The 20419-nt window shown below is 43.3% G+C and overlaps 1 protein-coding gene across 3 annotated transcripts in view; it reads left to right on the top strand.

The window, feature by feature from the left end:
* Positions 1-16661, top strand: part of LOC132379042 (ras-GEF domain-containing family member 1A-like) — a 74324-nt gene extending 57663 nt beyond the window's left edge. For all 3 annotated transcript variants that reach the window (XM_059946517.1, XM_059946515.1, XM_059946516.1), the window contains 10 exons: positions 215-433; positions 2340-2414; positions 4346-4441; positions 5209-5311; positions 5820-5899; positions 7832-7927; positions 9564-9659; positions 9773-9896; positions 10969-11041; positions 12629-16661. In XM_059946517.1, the coding sequence (XP_059802500.1) occupies positions 215-433; positions 2340-2414; positions 4346-4441; positions 5209-5311; positions 5820-5899; positions 7832-7927; positions 9564-9659; positions 9773-9896; positions 10969-11041; positions 12629-12653 (987 nt within the window). In that variant the 3' untranslated portion in view covers positions 12654-16661. The remainder of the gene's footprint in view (positions 1-214; positions 434-2339; positions 2415-4345; positions 4442-5208; positions 5312-5819; positions 5900-7831; positions 7928-9563; positions 9660-9772; positions 9897-10968; positions 11042-12628) is intronic.
* Positions 16662-20419: the final 3758 nt, after the last annotated feature.

The following is a 20419-nucleotide window of genomic DNA, read 5'->3' as shown; positions in this document are numbered from 1 at the left end:
TTCTTCCGGGTGCTCTGGTTTCCTTCCACATTCCAGAAGTGTTAGTAGGTTAATTGGTCACAAGTGTATAATTGGGTGGCATGGTCTCGTTAGGCCAGAAGTGCCTGTTAGTGTGCTGTATCTCTAAACAAATAAAAATCAACATGGATGTGTAAATCTTCTTCATATTGTACTGCTTCCATCTGACAGAGTCTCCCTTTGGCTCTCCTATTAGGAAAACTCCAGTGTGAAGAAAAGCATTAGCCAGATGACCCAAAGTCTGATCCGCAACCTCTCGATCCACAGCCACCAGGAAGCTCGGGAAATAATCAAGCCGTCGGTCACGGATAGGCTGCCCATCCTGAAAGCCAAGACACCGTCCAGCCAGAAGGACATACTAAGCGTGTGCAATGATCCCTGTGTCTTAGCTCAGCAACTAACCCATATCGAGATGGTATGTGAACATCACTGAATTTAAAGGAATTGGAGGAACTGGACAGTAAACTTCAAAGTCTTTGAAAAATAGACACGAGGAGCACTGCCAAGGTTACTGTTGACCGTTTGACACTGATGATGTGTCAGTCACTACACTTGCTTACCCCCATAACATTAACACGTTAACTAATCACACTCTGCTACCATTCAAGAACAGGATAGGGTGGGGAGGAAGTAAAAAGCTACACAAGACCACAGGTTCTAAGAATCATTAACAAAACAAAAACAGACCACTCTGCTCTGATCCAGTTCCCCTCGTGGACCCCTGCCCCTTAGGAGTTTGTGCGTTCTCCCCGTGACCACATGGGTTTCCTCCCGCAGTCCAAAGACATACCGGCTAGCAGGTTAATCAGTCATTATAAATTGTCCCAGGATTGGGCTCAGATTTAATCGGGGGTGCTGTGGTTTGGAGGACCAGCATCTTGATAAATAAATATAAAACTATTTCCAGTACCTATAAACAACTTGGTCACCTTTCACATATAAACAACTTAGTCAGTTTTCAGTTGGATTCAGAAACAGGCTGTAAGTGTGAATTCCACGTGTTAACCTAGCTGCTGCATGCAAAAAGTGTGAAGTGTTTTTTTTATTTCAAACCTCCCTTTTAATTTTGGTTATAGACATTTTAAAACCTGCACCCTCTCCATACCATTTCAATGAAAGACTGAGGGCAGCAGAACTGATTTACCTGTTCCTTGCCCTTAATAATGTAGAAGAGGGGTGAGTGAGATAAGGATCTTTTTATATACGCTCACTGGCTATTTTATTAGGTACACCTGTACACCTCATTAATGTAAATATCTGATCAGTCTGTCATGTGGCAGCAATTCAGTGCATAAAAGCACGCAGACATGGTCAAGAGGTTCTGTTATTGTTCAGACCAAACATCAGAATGAGGAAGAAATGTGATGCAAGTGACTTTGACTGTGAACTGATTATTGGTGGCAGATGGGGTGGTTTGAGTATCTCAGAAGCTACTAATCTCCTGGGATGTTCATGCACAACAACCTCTAGAGCTTACAGAAAATGGTGCAAAAAAAATCCAGTGAGTGGCAATTCTGTGAGTGAAATGCCTTTTTAATGAGAGGTCAGAGGAAAATCACCAGACTGGTTCAAGCCTATAGGATGCAACCATAACACAAATAACCACGTGTTCCAACAGTGGTGTGCAGAAGAGCATCTCTGAATGCACAACACATTGAACTTTGAAGTAGATGGACTATAGAAACAGAAGACCACACCAAGTTCTACTCCTGTATCTAGTAAAATGAACACTGAGTGTATATTGCAGTACATTTATTTTTGTAATCAATGGGACATGTTTAATTGGGTTTTTATCTTTGATTCAGCCTCTCACCTAAAAGGAACTTTTGCTGGCCCTGGGCCAGTCCTTGCTGGAATTTAGAAGGATGTGGGGGGATCCCATTGAAACCTTTTGAATGTTGAAAGACCTAGACAGATTAGGTATGGAGAGGATGTTTCCCTTGGTGGGGAGTCTAGGACAAGAGGGCAAGAGGGGCATCCATTAAAACAGAGATGCAGAGAAATTTCTTTAGCCAGATGGCAGTGTATTTGTGGAATTTGTTTCCAGAGGCAACTGTGGAGGCCACGCTGGAGGGTGGAGATTGATAGGTTCTTGATTAGCCATGGCATCAAAGGTTACAGGGAGAAGGCTGGGGAGTGGTGCTGAGGAGGGGGAGAAAAAGGATTGAATGGTGGAGCAGACTCGATCGGCCAAGTGGCCTAATTCTGCTTCTGTGTTTTGTGGTCTTATGGTAAGATGCAGCAATGGTAATTTTGGGAGGGAGATATTTGCTGTTATTAATGCAGCTACAAGCTAATTGCTCACTCCTTATCACATTTAGGACCGACTAATGCACATCACCCCGGAGGAGCTGGTGCATATATTCAACCACATGGATTCAATGGACAATCATAAGGTAAGAGAAAAAGCAAGAGTTTTACCAATTCCTTATTAGGAGTTTGGCTCACAGACCACAAAGATTTTCTCTTGTTGGTCAAAGACAAGCAATCCGGGCATAAAATTAAAACCTGCCCACTCCAAAACTGAACCCAAGCTGAGCTCGAGGGCTTGACGTTTTTCAGTATCTTACCAAACCCACGCATCGTAGTTGGAGCGCCATCTCAAACATATCGCTGACCTGTTTGATGATGGAACAGCACATACTGATCAAGAGGAAATGTATATGGTCAAATGAGAAAAGAAAGTTCTGAAAATGCTCAGTAAGTCAGGCTGCATCAGTAGGAAGAGAAAGCGAGTTAGTCTTCCGAGCTAATGGACTTGCTTCTAAACCTCAAAAAATAAATCGAAAAGGCATCTCCTTCTCAAATAGAAACAGAAATATTATATTGCACACAGACCTCCAAAGTTTGGCACAAAGGGATTGGAGGAGGCCATTCAACATCTGAACCTTACTACAAAGAAACCGTATGGGGGGCGGGCAATGAATCAACTTCCGGTGAAGAGTCTTTGTTCTGAAACATGAACTCTGTTTCTTCTCTCACAGATACAGTCTGACCTCTGAGCATTTTCAGCACTTTCTGATTTAATTTTAGATTTCCAACCTCTGTGCTCTTTCATTGACATACGTGGTACTGAGTTGGTATAATACAACCCCAGATATTTTATCACAGTATACAGTACATCCAACCCTGCTCTACCCAATGCACATAGTTGGACTAGGCAGGATCCACAGTATTGTAAAGTGTTTTGTCTCCTTACACCAGTAGGTTAATAATATACACTTTGCGGTCAGGTCATGTTAATGATATTTTGAAAGATGATAGCATAAGACCATTAGACATAGGGGCAGAATTTGTCCCATCAAGTATGCTCCAACATTCCATCATGCCTGATTTATTATCTCTTTCTCCTATTCTCCCTCCTCCCCGTAACTCCTGATGCCCTTTCTAGTCAAGAGCCTATCAACCTTCTCTTTAAAAGACTTGGTCTCCAAATTCTTTAGCCTCATTCACCACCCTCCAGCTAAAGAAATTCATCCTTATCTCTGTTCTAAAGGGACTTACTTCTGTTCTGAGTCTGTGGTTTCTGGTCTTAGACTCTCCCAGCAGCCTTCCAGTATTCAATTGGTTGCAGTGAGATTCCCTCCACCCCCCCTCCCATTCTTCTAATCTCCAACAAGTGCAGGCCAAGAGCTACCAAATGATCCTCATACGTTAACCCTTTCATTCCCATGAACCCCCATCTGAACCCTCTCCAGTGCAGCATATCCTTTCTTAAATAAAGGGCCCAAAGCCCCTAGGTGAAGTCTGAGCAATTCCTTACAAAACCCTGGCATTACGTCCTTGCTTTTGCATTCCAATCCTCTCGAAATGAGAGCATTTGCCTTCCTTACCACCAACTCCATCTGCAAGTTAGCTATTAAAATACAGTTGAATCAGGGCCTAATAAGAGGGGCTACGATGCATAATTGGAGATGTCACTGCCTGATGTTGCCTTGTCCACTTTTCCAATGGAGCCTGAATGATGGTGAAGCGGGCCACTGCTTTCAGACAGATACGTCCAGCGGGCTGTAATACTGATGTCTCACAGCTGGTGGTCCAGCAGATTGAAGCAATTCTAAGCTCCAGTTGTTCTGGTCTGCCTGCAATGGGCCGTTTTGTTTGATAGATTGTTGCTGAATCTTTGTTGTGGCTCCCAGTCAGGAATGTGAGCGTCCTGGAGCCTCTGATACATCAGCAAACAGCTGTAACGAGCAGGCGGGGAACCTGAAACCTCTGAGCTGCCCGCGGGCATTAACGCCCTCCAGGGTCAGAAAATCATTAATCAAAACTTGGACTGGCGGACAGGCGCTCTGACGCTCAGACTTTTATTCTGTTTCTTTTCAAGACCTGTCGCAGTGACATCAAAAAGACATACAGCTTGGAAGCCTGCGACAACTGGTTTAATCGGCTGAGTTCGCTGGTCGCCACCGAGATATGCAGAGTGAGTTAACAGTGATGATTCTCGGCTCCTGGCAAGCCAGTTAGTCACCCCAGCTGCCGCGCTGCGATGCATGCCAGCAATGCTGGTGTTGCAATCGCTTGGCATTGCTGTCTGGAGGTCAGAGGTGGGGAAGAGAGTTCTTTTAACAAGCAAACTACTGTGACGACAGTACAGCTCCTCACTCTCGGGGTCGCTACACCTGTTTAATAGGCCACAGTTCAAGTCTCTGCTGAGCATGTGGCACCGCGTGTGCCTTGGCATATGCAGTGCATTGCGCTGGTGTGTGGGGAATAAAGAGGTGAAATTATAATTCCTGTCCAGTTGTCTGCTTAACAAGCAGTCTGCATGCCCTTTCTCACAAAAATACATACAATAATCAGGGGTTCACAAATCTATTAATGATTTCAATTTAAAGTACGATTACTATTATCCACAAAACACTCAATTCCCTGTGGGAGCACCATTCTCGGAAATCCCGCATTGTACCCACAGAGATTGCGTGCTCCTTGAAGGACACGTGGGTACAAACATAACTCCTGAAGAGGAGCAGGCAGTCAGAGTCTTCAACTACCTGCTTGGCCAGGCCCAGGAGCTAAATCCACCAGGAGATCCCCCAAATGATCCAGCAAACCCCCCCCCCACCCCACCCCACACATACACACACAACCCTCCTCCCATACCAGATGACCATAGATCAGGAGCGGGGGACAAGTCATAACTCTACCATCCCCCACACAGTCTCACAGGCTATTTCTGTCCACTCACAGGTTGGAAAAAAGAAACAGCGAACGCGTGTGGTCGAATTTTTCATCGACGTGGCAAGAGAATGTTTCAACATTGGAAACTTCAATTCCCTAATGGCAATCATATGTGAGTTTGCTCTCCAAAATTCTCTTCTTTCCTATTCAGCACCCCCCATTTTACTGCTTCCACTGCAGGTTGCCATGACTTCAATTGCTTAGGCCCAAGTCCTGTAGTTCCAACCTTTAATCTCCTTATCCATCCCTTTTCCACTAAATTGTTCCTTAGAATCTATAACCAGGTTTTCAGTTGCTTGTCTGAGCAGACAAAATGCCTGAGGAACTCAGCAGGTCAGGCAGCATCTATGCAGATGAATAAACAGTGGATGTTTTGGGCTGAGACCCTTCATCAGTCACTTGCCTGAATGCCCCTTGATGTGGCCTAGTATTTAATTTTGCCTGCTAACAGCTGTGTGAAGATGCTTGGTGTTTTTCACTCCATTAATGGTACTAAATAAGTGTCAGTCATTGTAAAATAAGAAGGGGCCTCGTTCTCCTATTCACTCTGCTGACTCGCAGATGTTCATGCAGAACCCCATTTCCTCTGCTGACTTCTCTCTCCTTTCTCCCCTTTGTAGCCGGCATGAACCTCAGCCCTGTTGCCCGACTGAAGAAAACTTGGTCGAAGGTCAAAAAGGCGAAATTTGAAGTCTTGGAAGTAAGTGAAGGTCAGGTGGAGGTGGGAAGAGTGGGGGCTGGTGTGGACAGCACCTTTGTCTAACACAGCGGGGGCTGTTCCCTCAGATGCTACATGCCATTTGCAATCTGAACTTCTGCTGTGAGCTTGCACTTTTGAAAGTAGGAGAGCACCAAGTCGGAGCTGGTACTACTTTCTTGGGTGGCTCAGAGCATCAGCTCCATTGCCACCTGACTGGCAAGTCCTTCAGTCCTGCTGACTGAAGTTTGGCCAGGGCATCCCTCAGTCTCCATCACTGAGATACCCAGATGTTGGGAGATGTGTCTCCATAATGGAAGATGGAGAAAGAGCTCTGAGGGGAGTGGAGTGGGGAGGGCAGAATGTGTCTAAAACCTTGAAGGGTGGGGGTGTGTAGGACAGGAAGTAGTTGATAATGAGGCCAATACCAGTGGGCTAATTCCTTTCTGCTTCACTGTAGGGCAGCATTTAATGAGTGAGTAGTACTTCAACAGCTCCCAGGTAAAGTTTAATTCCCACTGCTGCCTGTAAAGAGTTTGTGCGTTCTCCCTGTGACTACTTGGCTTCCATCTGTTTGTTCCGGTTTCCTCCCACGTTCCAGTGACTTTTGGTTAGGGATATTGAGTTGTGCGCATGCTGTGTCGCTGCCAGAGACATGGCGACACTTGCATACTGCCCCCAGCACAATCCTCAGACTGTGTTGGTTGTCGACAGAAACAGAGCAGTTCACTGTCTGTGACAGATTAGGCTGCCCAGTGAACACCATCCTGTGGCTAAGCTGAGATGGTGCTCGGGTTGAGGTCTACAGTTCTGCAGGGAACTAATGGAAAAAAACACACAAACTGTCGCACATGTGGTCCGCGCTCTTCATCTGACCTGTGTCCCCTTCGCTGCGGATATCCATTTCCAAACGTAGATACTTCCGTCTTGCATGGCCACGCTTGCACCATAGAGAGGGTGTTCACCTCTCCACCAGCTGTGTTTACCTGGCACTGGACTGAAACCGTTTTAATGCGCTCACATTGCATCAACATCCTGTAATTAATCGAGTCAATGGCCTGCATTAAGTGGGTCAGTGTCTCCTGTAAATCAGCACAAGCAGAAGCTGTCAATCCCACAGCATTGATTTATGACTTGAGGTGCTAATGTTCAATCTCCCAACAAATCTTCATTCCCCTTTGCTCTACCATTGTGTAATACTCTGCAACTTCGCTGTGCCTTTCATCGAATAGTTCAGCACAGAAAGAAGCCATTTGGCCCTGTCTGGCTCTTTGATACATCTTTCTAATCAATCCTTGCTTGCTTTCTCCTTAAGACCCTTGCGATTTTAACCACTTACATATTTTATTTATTTACTTATTGAGATACAGCGTGGAAGCCCTCGCGGCCCTTCAAGCTGCACCGCCCAGCAACCCCCGATTTAATCTGAGCCCAATCATGGAACAATTTACAATGACCAATTAACCTACCAAGCGTTACGTCTTTGAACTGTGGGAGGAAACAGGATCTGTGGGAGAAAACCCACACATTCCAAGGGGGGGGGGGATGCGCAGACCCCTTAAAGATGATGTTGGAATTGAACTCTGAACTCCGACACCCTGAACCATAATAGTGTAACGCTAACCGCTACCAAGGCACTGATTGCCTTCTCGACTTGGAGCGAACTGCCTTCGCTCCTCTAGAAGCTGACTGTGCCATCTTTGATCGGGCGACACAGAGACCCAAATAGCTGTATCTCCATCAATGCCCAGGATATGAGTGTGACATAGAATCTGACAGAATCCAGTCATGTTTCCCAAATTAGGGCTTGGTTTGAAATTGAGGTTTCATACCTGGGGTAAAAGTCCAATGTATGGATACACACATATGTAAACAGATACACATCAATGTGCGCATGCACTCATTTATTTTTTTATCTTGTGCTCTGTTGAACAGAATCACATGGATCCTTCCAGCAATTTCTCTCACTACAGAACAGCTCTTCAGGGGGCTGTGCAGCGATCCCAGACAGCGCACAGTAACCGTGAGAAGGTAAGTGGTGCAAAGTAACACAAAAGTAATCCACGCAGAAAAGACACATCAGCTGGAGCTCTCTCCTGTTGTCCCTTCCCCAAGCCTGCTTGAGGACAACAGCCACACCAGAGTTACACTGAATGGCTAAGTTGGAAATGGGCCAATCGTTTCCTGCCCTTTCTACCTACCTCATTTTGCCCTATTTGTGAAATCACTTCCTTAGTATGTGCGTATCAGCCTTCCATTTAATTGGGCCTCAATTACTCGCTTTTCTCTGGGTGCAGAAAATTCTGAGTATTTAATGGCAGGAGTGGCTAATACTAGAGACAGAAATTTATGATAGAAGGAAAATACAGAGGTATATTTTATTACAGAGCGGTGGGTGCATGGAACATGCTGCAGGGATGGTGCTAGAGGCAGATACATTATGAACAATTAAGGAACTCTTCGATAGCTACAGAGAATCAGTGGCCACCTGTGCAGCTGCTCATTAATGCAAGTATCTAATCATGTTGCAGCACCTCGACGCATAAAAGCATGCAGACATGGTCAAGTGGTTCCAGCTGTTGCTCAGCCCAAACATCAGAAAGGGGAAGAAATGTGATCTTATTGGACTGTGAAATGTTTGTCGGTGCCAGACGGGGTGGTTTGAATATCTCAGAAACAGGAGAGCTTCTGGGGTGCTTATACACTGCAATCTCTGGAGTTTACAGAGAATGGTACGAAAAGCAAAAATAACATCTAGTGAGTGACAGTTCTGTGGGCGAAAACGCTTTTAATAAGAGAGGTCAGAGGAGAATGACCAGTCTGGTTCAAGCTGACAGGAAGACGACAGTAACTCAAAAAACCACAGTTATAACAGTGGTGTGCAGATGAATATCTCTGAATGCACAACATGTCGAAACTTGAAATGGATGGGATACAGCAGCAGACGACCATACTGGGTTCCACTCCTATGGCCACTTTATTAAGTACACTCTTGTATCTAATAAAGTGGCCACTAAGTGCATATTCATGTTCAATGTTCTTACGGATTTATTAATGAGAAATTATTTAGTAGAAACAATTTTCTATTAGTTATCTTCATCAAACCCTTTCTTACATTAGGGAACACTGCAGGAAGCAACACATCACAAGCATTCCGGGTCAGTTATCAATGGGCAATAACTGTTCCCCTTGCCAACAATGCTTGATGGTCATCTCTGACCAGCAGTATCCCACCAGTGAATAAATGCTGGAAGAACTTGGCCAAGTTCACCTTCCAAGTCTGTCACAGAAGGGAAACACAACACAGCCTGTTCAACCTCTCCTGATAATGAAGGAGAGCCAGAATTCATACTAGTCAGGCTGGATTTATTCCCCCACACAAATCTCCATCCACACTCACATTTCTGTTGGATTTTTCTTTGCATAAAAATAGAAGCACTCTTTGTATTCACAATGGTGGCTGCGTGAACTTCGCACCAATTTCTTGTCTGGCAAGTTAATTTTAATAATTGAGACATAAGAAGGCACCGTGTGAAAGTGAGATAAGGCAGAATAAAATATCATGATTCGCCTCTTTAAATTTCATTTAATTAAAAAAAAGCTATTTCTGATTCAGCCACTCGAGGGAATAAATCGTTAAATGAGTTATTTTTTTTTTCTTCTTTAGGTTGTCATTCCAGTTTTTAATCTCTTCATCAAAGACATCTACTTTCTGAACAAGATTCATGCCAACAGACTGCCTAATGGGCAAATTAACTTCAAGGTAAGGAGCAATGCCAACATCACATGTAAGTTGGCTGAAATCAGTCAGACTTTTCATGATTCTAAACATTCGGAGAACAAGTAGTCAATGCTTATTGTTTCTTCTTGATGCAGAAATTCTGGGAAATTGCCAAACAGATCAGTGAGTTTATGATGTGGAAACAGGTGGAATGTCCCTTTGAGAAGGACAAGAAGATCAAAAACTATCTTCTGACAGCTCCTGTCTACACAGAAGAAGGTGAGTATTCCATAAGTCTGAGATATAGCATTGGCTAACGTTAGTCTTAAAGGGACAGGAGGCACAGCACATCACATTTGAGTTCAGGTAAAAACTTCCCTTTTGGCCTTCCATGGATGGAGAACTATATTACCAATATAGAATGGTCCCGAGTCCTTTCATGATACAAATAGTGCTCCTTTTAAATATAGAAACACTAACACAACAGAAGTCCCTCATTGTTTATTAATGAATAAAGTCAATGCAGCATAAGAGCTGTCCTCCCCCGAAAGATCTAGATCGGGTTCAAAAGGAGGTTCCGTGCGAGGATTGGCTCAATCTCAAATCATTTTACCTGGAGCTCGTCGAATATGAAAGTTAAAGGAGTTGGACTCTAAAGTGCTTGATACTGTTGGATGCAATTGTAATGTTCATTTGGGAACTGGGCAAAGATTGGAATGGAAAGCATTTGCAGGGTGATATGAATTCTTGTAAAGAGGCATTACACTCTTAATGGACAGCCAACAATTTGGACATTGAGCTAGGACTTAAAGTCTCTTGTAAAATAAATGGAATATTACGAGAATGTAAATCTCTGCACCCTCTGTAAAGCTTCCGAACCCTTCCTATAATGAGACAACCAGAGCAGAACACAATATTCCAAGGGTGGTTTAACCACAATTTTATAGAGCTGCAACATGGCCTCATGGCACTTTAACTTTATCCCCCAACTAACGAAGACCAACGCACGCCACATGCCTTCTTAACTACCCTATGAGCTTGCGTGGCAACTTTGAGAGATCTACGGACTGAAGCTCCAAGATTTCTCTGTTCCTCCACACTGTTAAGAATCCTGCTATCATTTTAATCACCTTAAAAATATGCTCTGTCATATTAGCCTTTGCTGCTCTGGCAAAATGGTGCTGGCTCTTCTCAACAATCCACATCTCTCTGAAAATGCTCTCCATTCCAGTCCTCAGTAGAATACTACAACTGAATCTGTCTCCATCACCATCCAGACACTCAAAGGAAGATTTACTCCTGTTGTTATTGTTTACATTTCTAACTGACGTTCTCTCCCTCTTATTCCCAGCACTTTACTTAGCTTCATTTGAGAGTGAGGGACCTGAGAACCACATGGAGAAGGACAGTTGGAAGTCACTCAGGTACTGAGATCTACCCTTGAGGTGCTTCTTTAACCCTTTGTGTACAGGTGCTGAAAAAGTTTGATCTGGGTTCAACCTGGAAACATAGCAAAAATCTTTCCCATTCATTAAGTCGGGTTTCTTGTCAAATTTGTTCTGAAGAACAGTGCAATTCTCTAATCGGGATTTTTACTGAAAGCAAAAGTTTTGAGCAAGTTCACTCCCTGGTGACCCCCAACAGGGTTGCATTAGAGCAGTGGTTCCCAACCTTTTTCATGTCATTGAGCCTTCCCATTAACCAGGGGGTCCATGGACTCCAGTTTGGGAGCCCCTCCATTAGAGGCAGATGCTCTTTGCTGAGTGGAATAGTTAAACTGGAGTGAATGGCTCTTCTCCTTTCATAGATGTAGTCTTTGAGTTTCAATGCTTCATGCTTTGGTTCCACAGGAATGTAATGTCAAAATCCCAAGCAACGCCTTTATCTTGTAAAGTGATGCCTTTATCTTGGTGGAGACAGTTCCTGAGCTTTTGCCCAAAAAAGTCAGTGCCTCTGTCTTGTGCCAGGCAGAGCCTGTGTCTGTTTGGATGTAGATTTGGTATCTTGGAAGAGATTGAAGCGTTGTGTGCTTGGTATTGTTTGATCCTAATGCTTTTGTGATCTAAAGGTTCTTCAGAAGTCAAGAATGAGACATAAAACTTGTTACTTATGGTTGTTTTATTTACAAGAGCAAAGAAGGAGAAACACAGAAAACCTACAGCACAATACAGGCTCTTTGGCCCATAAAGCTGTGCCGAACATGTCCTTACCTTAGAAATTACCTAGGGTTACCCATAGTCCCTCTATTTTTCTAAGCTTCATGTACCTATCCAGGGGACTCTTAAATGACCCTAAAATTTCCACCTCCACCAGCGCTGCTGGCAACCCATTCCACACACTCTATGTAAAAAAACTTACCACTGACATCTTCTCTGTACCTACTTCCAAGCACCTTAAAACTATGTCCTCTTGTGCTAGCCATGAATAAAATGTGTGGTGAGAGAAAGAAAGGAAAGAGGAGATTAAAATGTAGTCACGGCCTTCTCACACCAGAATAGCAATAAACAGAAATTCTGTCGATAACAGTTAACCAATAAAATAGCCAGATTCAAGTAATGTGACACCTGCCACTGGTTTCCAGAAAATTGCAGACACATCTGCACCATGATTCCCAGAAAATACTTTGTACAATGAACAAGTAGCAGGTAATTATATGAAAGGGCAAGCAAGTTTATGTAAGTTACGCTACAATAAATATAACAATTCTACAGCTCATTCTAACAGTAGTAAATGAAAAGGCACCCAATGACAATTGGGGTGAATAGTTATAATCTCATCAGTTAGGGATACTCAAAATGCCATCAGCCACCCAATATGAAGCCATAATGCATGCAGGTTTAACATCTCATCTGAAAGGGAGGGCATCTTGACACTGCTGCAGTCCCTCAGCACTTCTTGAGAAGTTCTTCCTTGAGTCACTGCAGTGGATGCTGGATCCACGTCCACACACCTGAGTCAAGGCAGTACTCTGTACAACATTCTAACATGCCTTTTCTTCACTTCTTCTGCAGGGCCACACTTTTGAACAGAGCATGAAGCAACCACTTTGTACACACCAGACTCTGCGAATCATTTGCACTGCATCAGACTTTAGCTCCATTTTGGAAGAGAAGAGACTTGGTTTGGTCACTTGCCTTTAAATTTGTAAATTTGATTTTGATTCAGATTCGGATCGTGACTGTACAGAGAGAAAGTGGCCGAATCTTGGGGCTTTGCTCCCACTGGCTGGGATATGTTTATTCAATGCCTTTTACAGCAGACATTGTGCTATGACTTAAAGTCACTTGTAAAATAATTGGAAGACTACAAGAAGGCAGAAGACTGACTTTTGCCATGGGGCAGGACCCTTTAATAAAGAGAAGCATCATGGGAGATCCCTGGCTGCTGTTTCTATGGATACTGGTAGAAATAGGACAATGGCAGCCTGTGAGAAATTCCTACTACGGTCAATTCATTCTTTGTTTTGTGACAATTTGCTGCTTCTGTTGGTGTGCGTGTGTATGTGTGCGTGTGTGCACGCGTGCGTGCATGTGTGTATGTGCACATGCGAGTGAGAGGATAAGAGATGAAGTGAGTTACGGGTATAAACAGAAGGGACTTTATTGCACCAGCCCAGAATCCTGACTTATGTAGGGGCGGGGGTAGAGGACAAAGTTTAACCGGACAAGATTATACAAGGCAGAGAGGTGAACATCCAACACAGAGTATGTAATGATGTTTCTAAACAGCAGCTTGTGATGTACTGGATTGAAACAGCACCAGTACTGTGCCCATTGAGAATGTGCAGATTTAACATTGTGAACTATAACTCATGGTTTCATTGCTCTTATTGATTGAAGAGTATTTATTTTGTGCAGCGTCCATGTCTCACTTAGAATGAAGGACTCATTTTCTGCCCTACTGCACATGTTGTTCTGTATCACCTGAAGCGAGACAGTCCCAAGAACTGAGGAGTACCTTGAACCTGCTGTAGAGTCCATGACACTGCCTCTCCAACTCAAACTCATCTTACCACCGACGTTTGCCTCATTCACAAAACCATCCTTCAATGAAACTTTATCACTTTGCAATTGTTTAATGTGCCTGACCAGCTGGGCATCTTCCAAATTCTCTGGTTCTTCTGTTAACATTGAAGTTTTGTTTAAATCAGACTCTTAAAAGATTTAAATAGTTAAATACCACATCAGATCTCAACAAAACATTCCTAATACTAGAACCACCCTCCCAGATGCTGCACAAGGGATCATGTCCAATTTGGAATATTGTGCATGGAGGCTTATAAATGCACAATGATTGCCCATCTTTGGGGTTAGATGGAAAATTAATGATAAGGAATTTGATGGATGGGGCTTGTCAACAATGGGGGTGGGGCAGAGAAATAATCATCTTGGTTGGGGAGAAAAGTATGGGAAAGAGCTCCAAGGAGAATATTTGTGTAGAAGTTGATAAACAGCTTGGTAATGATAGACCAAGGGAAATGGAGTCTTTATCAGGGGTTTCCAACCTGGAGTCCATGGACCCCTTGGTTAATGGTTGGGGTCTGTGGCATAAAAAAGGTTGGGAACCCCTGGGCTAGATGGATTTTTAATAGGGAAATATTATTTCTGTAGCTGAAGAGCCTAGGTTATCTAAGTTTAGCCTGTGAGACATCAAACCCACCAACTTAACTGTTTGGTTAAAAATTGGTACAAAATGAATGGCCAGAGAAATCTTGATAACTTAGATGTATTAAACTAGTAGGAATGGGCATTTGATATTTGGCCAGGACACTGAGGGCCAATGACCTCATATCTATGCTCTATGATTCTATAAATTCCTTATAGAAGTGGTGAGACATGAACTCGTTTCAGCATCACACTATATCATTTTGCAGTGCCCAGGACTGGTAGTGTCTTTCTCTCTCTACCACAGGTTAAGAGTTGATTCTTGGCAATAATCCCAGAAAGTGGGGCTAATCATAATCCCAAGTATTCAGTAATATAGAATCTGCTCTAACAGAAACCTGAGAATAAGGTTATAGTAATTCAGCGGATTGCATGGGCAAGCTGGGAGACACAGGGACTTCTAAATGTGATTTGTGATGATCTGACTGTCCCTTGAATACCTTAGAAACAAAATCATAAATGGTGGGAGATCCAAAAATCTTAGAACTTCAGCAAAACCACTCGTTAGATGTGCACGTTAAACGCAGCCTGGGATGAGAATGAAAAGAAAGCCAATTAACTAGCTTTGGAGTGCTTGGTGGTGCATTCAAATAAATGAGATCCTCTCATTGAGATGTGTACAGAAAATGCCAGAAGCCTTCAGCAGGTCAGGCAGCACCTGGAGGAAAAGGTTGAAAACCCCTCATCAAGATCTGCTTGAATAGTTGATGAAAGGTCATTTCCCTCCCTTCCCCTTTCTGAAGGGGTCTCCCTGTCTGCTGTTTGCCCAGAGATTTCAAGCCCAAGAGCTCATGCTAACTCTACCATTTATAATCCCCTAGCCCTGCTCCTTACGCACACATTGATAAAGTTTCAGGAACGTGTCATTTCCTATCTCCTACAATGCCAACATCATACCACTGCCTTTGATGTTACAGTGAAAAGATTGTTAGATGTGCCTATGTGGAATGGAGCTGTCCATAACTTGTATTGGATTTAGTTACATGTACAATACCAGGAAAGTTTCTGTTCCAAATAAATCAAAGGTCATTTTGTCCTTAGAGTCAGTCTTAGAACACTACAGCAACAAAAAACAGGCCTTTCAGCCCTTCTAGTCCATGCCAAACTATTACGCTGCTTAGTCATTGACCTGCACCAGGACCATCCGCCTCCCATCAATGCACCTACCCAAATTTCTCTGAATTGTAGAAATTGAACCTTCATCCACCACTTCGACTAGCAGCTCGTTCCACACTCTGAGCACCCTCTGAGTGAAGATGTTCCCCTAATGTTCCCCTTAAACACTTTACCCTTCACCCTTAACTTCTAGTTCTAGTCTCAGTCAACCCAAATGGAAAAACCTTGCTTGCATTTATCCTATCTGTAACCCTCACAATTCTGTATACCTCCTCCAAATGTCCCCACTTTCTCCTATACTCCAGGGAATAGAGTCCTATCTTATTCATCCTTTCCCTATAACTTGGGTCCTCAAGTCGCAGCAACGTCCTTGTAAATTTTCTTCCCACTCTTTCAATCGTATTGATATCTTTCCTGTAGGTCCTAGCTGACTTTGACATTATAAGCCATCCTGTCATTCCTGTCTCTGGTAGGAAATCTGCAGTTGGTTCTCACCACACCCTGGCAGACCCAGGGTCCTCCAAATATTTGCCCAAATAGTGCACAAACATAGTTGAAGGAAGTCACAGCTGCATTTTTACAATCTTTGCAAGGACGGTGCTTTATCTGGATTTATTGACTCATGACACCCAGTGAGATTATTGTATGCAGTCAAGGACAAGCAATCATACAACAAATCCTCAAGGCATTTTCTGAAGCTCACGTTTATAACTTGTGCATTTGTGACTTTTAAAGAAAACTTACAAGCACATCTGTGTGATTCTGTGAGGTGGAGCAGCGTCTAAGGCGGTAGAATAAATGACAGCTCCTTCTTAGAAAATGACGATTTGGTTGCATGTACAAAAATAGTTTGTGGGTTTCTGCTTTGTTACCAAGGGACTGATACAGCAACACTCGCAAGCTGATCAGTGAGTCGTTGCTTCAGTGTCACTTGGGCAGATGGCTATCACAGAAAACAGGCTAGCGTCACCACAGCTCCTTCTTGTATCTATCCTGCAACTAAATGCAATTTCAAATCTCCATAGATATGTCCCCCTTCCTTCAAAAGATAACAACTCCCTTTGTTTTCTTGCATGGGAGACACTTTACCCCACCTTCAAAAGAAAAAGCAGCACTCCTGAAAATGAATCTTTTATTTTTTGTTTCCCCCGCTGGAGGGTTTATGTATTCAAAGCACTGAATGCATCATGCAACAGTCTCGATGTTTTAATTGTTGGTTTTTATAAAGATACAAATACAGAAAATAAATTATGTGAAATGAGAATCGCGCGTCTGCTTTATTTTTGTTTTCTTTCAAGCTCAAATCCCCAATTGCTCATTTTATGTTTGTTCCATGAAGAACATGACTGGGCTTTATCTGGCAATGAATGGTGCCTTTGTCTTTGGAAGGGAAGGGTGGACTGGAAAACTCAACGCATTGCAATGGGTCTTCCCCCAGTAAAGGATGTCATTAGAGAAGGAATTGTTTCAATCCATCAGCACAGATATGGCATCAGAAGTTAAATGTTTGCACAAAAGGGAACTGCTGACCACAGGATTAATTGTACTTATTACAAAGGTCAGTTCATGACATAACAATCGGCATTCATGCAATGCTTTCAAGAGAGCATCAAGAACAGTACAAGACTGAGCCACGTGGAGAATACAGGTTAGACGTATGGTCACTGGGGTTGGTTTTTAAAAGTCTCTTGGAAGAGATAGAGAAAATTGGAGATGGAAACAGTGGTGGTTTGGTAGGGGTATGTCGGAATGGTTGGGATTTCCAAAATTTACGCTCGGCCACAGCCAACATAAGAACAAAACAAATGCATGTTCCCAGAATCAGAGACACTCAAAGATCTGGGTGTTGTGAGCGGGGTGAGATTACCAGGAAACAGGACCCATGAAGGAACTTATCGTCTATTGGGACCCTAATAACTTTAAAGATAAAGTTATAACCCTAATAACTTTAAAGATAACAGTGGACCTTTCGGGCCAAGGTCCTTACAATATATTTATACACAGGATGTAGAACAGTACAAAACAGAAATAGGCTCTTCAGCCCACCAAGTTTTACTAAACTAATTTAACTAGTAAATAAACATGTACACACAACACACAAAAAATGCTGGTGGAACACAGCAGGCCAGGCAGCATCTATAAGGAGAAGCCCTGTCGACGTTTCGGGCGGAGACCCTTCGTCAGGACTAACTGAAAGGAGAGATACTAAGAGAGTTGAAAGTAGAGGGGGGAGGGGGAAATGCGAAATGATAGGAGAAGACCGGAGGGGGTGGGATGAAGCTAAGAGCTGGAAAGGTGATTGGCGAAAGAGATACAGAGCTGGAGAAGGGAAAGGATCATGGGACGGGAGGCCTCGGGAGAAAGAAGGGGGGCGGGGAAGCACCAGAGGGAGATGGAGAACAGGCAAACAACTAAATATGTCAGGGATGGGGTAAGAAGGGGAGGAGGGGCATTAACGGAAGTTAGAGAAGTCAATGTTCATGCCATCAGGTTGGAGGCTACCCAGCTGGTATATAAGGTGTTGTTCCTCCAACCTGAGTGTGGCTTCATCTTGACAGTAGAGGAGGCCATGGATAGACATATCAGAATGGGAATGGGACGTGGAATTAAAATATGTGGCCACTGGGAGATCCTGCTTTCTCTGGCGGACCGAGCGTAGGTGTTCAAATTAAACATGTAACTAACCAGAACCCTACTGACCTCACAGTATCTACATCCCTCCATTCTCTGCACATCCATGTACCTGTCCAAGGGCCTCTTAAGTGCCTCTATCATATTTGCCTCCACTACCACCTCTTGCAGAGCATTACAAGTACCCACTGCTCTCTGTGTGTAAAATCTCTCTCTACATCTCCTTTGAACTTACCTTCTTCTCATCTTAAATGCATGGCCTCAAGTACCAGATATTTCAGCCCTGGAAAAAAAGGAAATCAGCTGTCCACATATCTAGGCCTGTCATAATAGAAACCATAGAACATTTCAGCACGGAAACAGACCTTTTGGCCCTTCTTGGCTGTGCCGAAACATTTTTCTGCCTAGTCCCACTGATCTGCACCTGGCTCATATCCCTCCATACCCCTCTCATCCATGTACCTGTCCAAATTTTTCTTAAATGTTAAAAGTGAGCCCGCATTTACCACTTCATCGGGCAGCTCATTCCAGACTCCCGCCACTCTCTGTGTGAAGAAGCCCCCCCCCCAATGTTCCCTTTAAACTTTTCCCCCTTCACCCTTATCCCATGTCCTCTGGTTTTTTTCTCCCCTAATCTCAGTGGAAAAGCCTGCTTGCATTCACTCTATCTATACCCATCTTAATTTTATATACCTCTATCAAATCTCCCCTCATTCTTCTACACTTCAGGGAATAAAGTCCTAACCTATTCAACCTTTCCCTGTAACTCAGTTTCTCAGGTCCCGGCAACATCCTTGTAAACATTCTCTTCACTCTTTCAACCTTATTAATATCCTTCCTGTGATTCGGAGACCAAAACTGCACACAATACTCCAAATTTGGCCTCACCAATGCCTTATACAATCTCACCATAACATTCCAACTCTCATACTCAATACTTTGATTTATAAAGGCCAATGTACCAAAAGCTCTCTTTACTACCCTATCTACCTGAGACGCCACTTTTAGGGAATTTTGTATCTGTATTCCCAGATCCCTCTGTTCTACTGCACTCCTCAGTGCCCTACCATTTACCTTGTATGTTCTACCTTGGTTTTTCCTTCCAAAGTGCAATACCTCACACTTGTCTGTACTAAACTCCATCTGTTATTTTTCAGCCCATTTTTCCAGCTGGTCCAAATCTTTGAAAACTTTGAAAACCTTCCTCACTGTCCACTACACCTCCAATCTTTGTATCGTCAGAGAATTTTGTAAGTTAATCTTATAAACTTCTATCAGGACTTACCTCAGCCTTTCCACTTGAGTGGAAAAACTCTTTGTTCAACCTCTCCTTCCAGTACAAGCCTGCTTATCTAGGCAGCATCCTGTAACCCTCTCAAGCACCCTCTCCAAAGGCTCCACATCCCTTCCATAGTGAGGCAACTAGAATCGAATGCAATATTCTAGATGCAGCCTGATTAGAGCTTTATGAAGTCTTACGATCTTACGTTCTAATTCGTGGAAGGATAATCACTGAATTTTTTTCTGCCTGCTCTTCTGTCTGAAATTCTTTGTCAAGCACTTGCTTTCAAATAGATTGCCCTGAAAATTTCTCATCACTCATTTTTCCTTGTTCTGTTATTCAATGCTTCTTGCAGCAGTGAGTTTTGAATTCCTGCCATTTTCTGTGTGTAGGAGTGTTCCCACAACTTCAAACACAAACATCTTGGTTCTAATTCTCGAGCTTCTTTACCAGTTCCACACTACCTTTCAATATTTTGAAAACAACAATCAAGAAACTTTAATTCCAGAAAAAACAACCTTGGTTTCTGATCATCTCTCTACTTGCAGTTTAACTCTTGATGCCCAGGATGCTGCTACCAAGATCAATATGTCCTTCCCAAGGCAAAGTGCCCAGAATTGTTCAAAGATCCCACAAAACTGCCATGCAGGTTGATAGGGTGATTAAGGAGGCAAATGCTGTGTTGGCCTTCATTATTTGGAGGTTTTAGTTCAAGGGCACTGAGGTACTGTTGCATCACTACAAAACTTTGGTTAGACCTCACTTGGAGAATTGTGTTCCATTCTTATCATCTCATTATCGGAAGGATGTGGAAGGTTTAGAGAGGGGGCTTCAATAGGAAGAACCACCATTCTGTAGTATGGCTGTCTAGTCTGACAGTGCTTCTGATGTTTTGTCTTCACTATTCTAAAGCAGTTTTTCTTCATGGCATTCAGACATGTTTTTACTTTCCATCATTTTCTGTCTGAACCCACCAGCAGCTTCCCCTGTTTGTCTCTCCTGTACTCTCTGAGCCTTCCACGGACTCTTTCTCACTGTCACCAGTACGCTGACCGTCCTCACTTACAGTTTTCTTTGGAACAAAATAAACCAGGGTATTTACATTGTGA

Source organism: Hypanus sabinus, chromosome 21 (genome assembly GCF_030144855.1).
Source record: "Hypanus sabinus isolate sHypSab1 chromosome 21, sHypSab1.hap1, whole genome shotgun sequence".
NCBI classification, from domain to species: domain Eukaryota; kingdom Metazoa; phylum Chordata; class Chondrichthyes; order Myliobatiformes; family Dasyatidae; genus Hypanus; species Hypanus sabinus.
The sequence above is the reverse complement of the archived record's forward strand: the minus strand, read 5'-3'. Positions and strand labels throughout refer to the sequence as shown.